Source organism: Ixodes scapularis, unplaced genomic scaffold (assembly GCF_016920785.2).
Source record: "Ixodes scapularis isolate PalLabHiFi unplaced genomic scaffold, ASM1692078v2 ptg000320l_1___fragment_1__unscaffolded, whole genome shotgun sequence".
NCBI classification, from domain to species: domain Eukaryota; kingdom Metazoa; phylum Arthropoda; class Arachnida; order Ixodida; family Ixodidae; genus Ixodes; species Ixodes scapularis.
The window spans coordinates 673,088-679,087 of NW_024609961.1; the positions used below are offsets into that span (position 1 = coordinate 673,088).

A 6,000-nucleotide genomic window follows, 5' to 3' on the forward strand; every position below is an offset into this window, starting at 1 on the left:
AAAAAACAATTATCACTGCGTGCGTGATTTTATGGGGAATACACGCTGTGCAAGTACGATAGTGAAACATAGGTAATTCCCACGCCACAAGGAACTTAATTTGTATATCTGGGAAATATTAGCTTCGGCGGGCATATACAGCTGAGTGTTCCTCCCAAGAAAAAGGGCTGTGATATATGTGTTTACAGAAGCATAAAAATATGACTCGCACCATCATAGTATAAGCTCACATAGAAACACTCTAAAGAGTTAAAAAATATATCTTTGGAGCCGACGTCGTGAAGCAAAGCCCCTATAACGAAGACAAGCTAACAACATTGTAAAATCTGAGACTTGGGACACAAAAAAGAAGAAGAAAGGGGGAACAGTCTCGGGTTCTACAGCAGTCTTGGGTTTTACAATGTTGAAAGTTTACCAGGTCGCTTGCATCTTCTCTGTAATTTCTAAGACAAGCTAGCTCACTTCGAGTGAAGGTTTGTTGTCATTTTTCTCAGAAGGTCTTATGCTACTCGAGATTTTGCGATTACGAGTTAGCTCAAGTTACTGCAAGGAGTTCAGTAAAATTTAAAAAAAAAATATATATATAAAAGATTAATATATTTTTTTTAATATTAACGTGCAATATTGATATCTTTTAGAGATATTACTTGGGTTTCTGTGTTAATCACAAACCTGCCATGATGGCTAAGTAAATCGTTTTTATATATTCGCGAACTGCACTTCAAGACTCACATTTTTACATATTTTGCGACGTTTTGCACGGAGTTGTTTGTAGGTAAATATAGTAAATACGTCTCAGAAAACATGTATTTTTACGTGCTTTCCCTTCGTTTTGTTTTGTATGGAAATATATTATTGCATTTGTAATGATATCAGTGTAGCCGTTTCCTCGATAGCATCTGGCAGCTTAGGAAATGCGATGTTCTCCCTTCTAGCTCCGTGATTCAGACTTTGGCGTTTTCGTCGACTAATGCTGCTCTCACACGAACTTGGGACACATAAGAAGGTGCTCAAAACACGCACGTTCTTAAGCTGTCACCGACTGTAGCGGCACCCGCTCCCGGGTAGTGAACACTGTAACTAAGTAGCAGTTCATTATCTTACATCCAATACATCGCTTGTTTCTGCGGTTACAGCCAAGGTCAAGTTTTCCATAGAAGAATTCAGCTTCAGCCAGACGACCTTGGAACAGGTGAGTCTCGCATGCTCAACGTTCAGCATAATTTGCGAGAACGAACTCTAGTTAACTATTCTTCTTCCCACTTGCCAAGCAAATTTTCCATTCACAATCATGGTTTTCCTACTCCAACGGTGATTACTATTCATTGTATCATATCATCGGGACTATGACTGGAGTAGTGTTCTAGCTGATCAGTGTGTTGAATCATCAACTTCCACACTTTCGACTATTGTCCAGGAAAGCATGCGACTCTTTATACCAAAGAGGGTGTCTCATAAAAGTGACTATCCCATATGGTCCTCGAATGAACTAAGACATTGCTTAAGGCGCAAGCTACACTATCATCGTCTGTACAAAAAAACTGGCATTGTCGTTTGGTACACGAGATTTAGTCAATGTCGTGCAGAGGCGAAACAATTGTTTAAGCGAGATAAACAACAACATGCTGACATCGCCGAGCAGTCATTCAGCACACAGCCACAGTGTATGTGGAAGTTTGTCAAAGAGAGCATCAGAGAGAATGTTACCACGATCACATTGCGAGATAATGAGGATTGCGTCTCTGACCCTGTTGATGTCGCTAATATTTTTGCGTGCCACTTTAGTGCTTCTTTCAGTACAAATAATGGCCTAATGCCTAGTTCAAATATAAACTGCACGGATTTTTTGACTGTTGCTGCAATTAATGAATCTGAAGTCTGGAGGCAATAAAAAAATTGAAAGCAAAGTTATCTACGGGAATAGATGGAATTCCCAGCTTCATAGTAAAAGGTTGTGCTTTACTCCTTTGTCCAGTTTTGGTTCATATCTTTAACTTATCACTTGCATCTGAAACATTTCCTACCCCTTGGAAGCGCTCTGTTGTTGTTCCATTACAGAAATCGGGTGATCGATCCATGGTTAACAACTATGGGCCAGTCTCCCTCCTTTGTAGTTTTTCTAAAGTTTATGAAATTGTTTTGCACACCCGCCTTTACGCATATTTTTGTCGGAAGATTATTCCTGAGCAACATGGTTTCATGAAAGGCCGCTCCACAGAAACAAACCTGTGTTCCTTCCTACATCAGATTGTACCATCTGTCCATAGCGCAGGACGAGCGGATGTAGTCTGCTTTGATATGAGCAAAGCTTTTAACACAGTTAATCACCGATTACTGTTGAGTAAACTCTGTAGTTACGGTCTGTCCCTTAAGTACTGTCGTCTCCTCGATAGTTACTTATCTCATCGGCTGAACTTTGTGCGAGTATCCGGCCGATTATCGGCTCCTTTTTTTATCTACTTCTGGGGTTCCTCAAGGCAGTAACCTCGGTCCTTTGCTGTTTTTAGTTTTTGTAAATTATCTAACTTCCTGTATTAAACACATGCGGTTTTTGTTATTTGCTGATGATATTAAGTTGTTTACAGTGGTTAAAACGGTTGACGATTGTGAATGTCTTCCGCGCGATATAGATTCTATTTCGGCGTGGTGTTTTTCAAATGACCTACTCTTAAATGAGTCAAAGACGAAAGTTATGTCCTTTTCTAGGAAGCGTGAAATTCTGAGTTTTCCCTGTGTATTAGATTCCACCAATATTACTCGCGTTGAGGTCATCCGTGATCTAGGCGTTTTTATGAATCCTGCAATTAATTTCAACCATCACGTGACCACAATTACGAATGCTTCCTTTAGAGTGCTGGGAGCCATTACACAAGTGACACGCAATTTTTCTAAACCACTTTGTATTTTACATTTGTTTTCTTCACTGGTGCGTAGTCGTGTTGAATATGCCTCAGTTGTTTGTAACTATATTGGAGTGACAAATTCAGGTTTAATTGAGAGTGTTCAACGTAGGTTTGTTCGTGTTTTGTTTGATCGTTATTTTCAACCGAATTATTTCTATAGTTCTGAGAGGATTTGTGGACTCGTGAAGTTAGACTCGTTGCACAACAGGAGAACAATTCGTGAAATGATATATTTGTATAAGATTGTAAATGGTATAATTGATTCCCCAGAGCTACTCAGTCACATCTATTTGCACGTTCCTCGTCAGTCTTGTAGACTTTATACTTTGTTTTATCCTATCGACTTTTACCATGCTGCACCCATGACACGCCTACAACTGACTTATAACCATTTAGAACAGATTTGTGCGAATGCTAGCCTCGATATATTTGATGAAAAGCGTAATTTTCGACAGTATGTTGAGGCTATTGTTTTTTCCTAACGTTTCGCTTTTATCGTGTTTAGCGTTGCATTTCTGAAGGAATAAGTGCACCACTAAGGAGGCGTCAAGCTGTTGGTGGGTCACTGAAAAATAAGAATAAACAATAAACAATTTGTTTAAAAAAAAAGAAAAAAACGTACTGGACTTATTTGCCATCATGCAGAATTCAATATGTCGCAAATAATTTCAACCGGTCTTGGACAGGTTTCCTCACAGTAATTGCGATAACTGGGCAGTCGGTAACTCTTAAAATCCCCCGCACAACGCGCCGAGCGTACTCTTGTTGGGAGATTGATGCTTAACTAGTGTCTTCGATGTTACGGGAGAGCACGAAGTATAAAATTCCCCAAAACAGAACCATTGTTTTATAATTGACTAAAACGTCGAGACTAGGGAAAACTAAGATGCCTCAATCTCCTTCTGTTTAGGTGCATGATGCCACCTTTTGTAACCCGATGCCGACAGCACGCGCTCACGGGTAAAATACAAAGACATCGACGAAAACAAAATGTCGCCATGGCACAGTCAGCGCCACAAACGCGCGCATGGACGCGCTGTTTCACACGCTTCTGAACACAAAAGAAAAATAAATGTCTGGGACAAAAGGGCCAGATGTCTCCACCCTAAGCAAACCGCTCATGAAGGCATCATAGGGAAAACCAGGGGACGACACGTCACAGAAGTCTAAGACACATAGCTATCCTTCGTTCTCCCTAATCTCGGGGTTTCGGTAAATTATGTTCGACAATGACCAGCCCGCTTGTGCCCCAACTTTCTGCGCATCATTCTGAGCATTCTTACCTCGCCGACCAGTCCGTACCACGAAAAAACCTAAAGGGACGTTCAGTCGTTCTGGGTAGTGATTGCGTGACAATTTTGAGAGTTATACTATACTATGACTGGATCAATTCAGAAGTCCTGTCCCAAATAGCACACTTCTCGGCCCAGGCTTGGCCCAGACTGTCGCGAGCTAGAACCAAGTTGGCTCAATTCTGTTCCAAGCTTGCGCCGAACTGCCCCAAGTATGAGCCGAGGAAATGTGCTGCTAGGGGTGCTTCCTTTTGTAGCGTGAGCTACACTGGCCGAAGTTGAGCAGTTTCGTGTGGCTTTCAAAGAGCCGTGCTGCGCAAGCGCGAGGAGCAGTGACGTCACACGGCGCACAGCTGGCGCGCCGGAGCCGCCGCCACCGCGCGCGCCTCGCCGGTCTGCACATTCCAGAGAAGTTACGTCATAGCCGCGGCAGATGCACTGGCGCCGCCGCGTGCCCAGCAGTGCGCCTCTGTTGCGCAGTAGCCTAGTCCGACGCCGCAACGGAGCCGCTTGATAGCGCCTCTCATTTTGTGCGCATATTTTCACGCTACGTATATCCTGTGGCATAGCCGAGCTAAGCCACCGCAATTTTTTTTTCAAACCTTTCTGACCCCCTGTTTGTTTTACAACGAAACAGGTGTTCCTTGGATTCGCCAAAGAGCAGGAACTCGGACAAAGCGACGAGGACGGCCACATACAAGCATGAGCTCAGTGTCTGTTTTTCATCGAGTGTTGGTGTCTTCATCTTGTAATAAAGGTCTCTCTGCGCACTGTAGCCCCCTTTTTTGTTTGCAGCACTATTTTTTAAAACTCTTTCAAACCTGTCAGAGGAGCAAGTTATAGGGTCACGAAATGAGCTAACCTTAGAGTATCGGGACTCTACCTTCTGATTTTCTTGCGGGCGCTTGTCTTTTGGTGCTTAGTGTGGAGTCCGGCGCCATTGGCTATTGTTACGTTATGAAAATGCGACATCCTGAGGCTCTGGGTGCGGTGTGAGGAAGATCGAGCGATGTCGTTTTGCTCTGCCTCGGACCGTTTTTTATTTATTTATTTTATTTATTTTACAATACTGCAGGCCAGTTCTCTGGCCCAAGCAGGAGGGGCAAAAAATGCAACATATGGGTGCACATGAAAAAATGACAAAAACAATAATACAAAAGAAGACAAGGCCACTGCTGCGGAATGCATTATCGAATTAGGTACCGTTCTAATTCCTGAATGAAATTGGCTGACTGAATAATGGTTTCTGGTAGCAAGTTCCAGTCCGAAATAGTGCGCGGAAAAAAACTGTGCTTAAAGGCATTTGTTTTTGCGAAGATGGGCTGTTTGCACGAAGCTGATTAATTTTAACCGCGACAGAAAGCTTAGCCACATTTCCCTATGGGGGGGGGGTAATGTCACGTGACCGGCAGAATAGGTACGGCGGCCAGCGAGCGTCGTTCGCTTAGGAACTAATGTGTCGGGAACGCTTGTCAGCAATGAACGGTACACGAGGCATTCGCTTTGCTTTACCTCACTTGAATCGCAAAGTGCCGCTTGTCAAGCAGCAACAGAGTTGCCATTTTTTCCAGCTTTCCTCTCCAAATGAAGAAACATAAAGAATATGAATGATTGTCGGCACCAAGATGGCTGAAGTGTCCTTGCTCCGAAGTGTAGGTTATGCATAGTGGCTCTAGGGATGTGCAGTGTCCTTCCCATCGAATTATATTTGAACGATCGGCCAAATCAGCGCTTGCAGCACTGATCACAACAGACTAGTACGCGTCTCATTACGAGTACTCAAATTACTCGTAATCTGCTACTGT

General features: G+C 43.0%; 1 protein-coding gene across 1 annotated transcript in view; it reads left to right on the forward strand.

Moving 5' to 3' along the window:
• LOC8050789 (cholesterol transporter ABCA5) overlaps nt 1-4,970 on the forward strand; it is a 119,192-nt gene extending 114,222 nt beyond the window's left edge. Inside the window, exons 29-30 of the mRNA XM_040213927.1 lie at nt 1,137-1,192; nt 4,833-4,970. Coding sequence (XP_040069861.1) covers nt 1,137-1,192; nt 4,833-4,901 — 125 coding nt within the window. The 3' untranslated portion in view covers nt 4,902-4,970. The remainder of the gene's footprint in view (nt 1-1,136; nt 1,193-4,832) is intronic.
• The last annotated feature ends 1,030 nt before the right edge of the window (nt 4,971-6,000 follow it).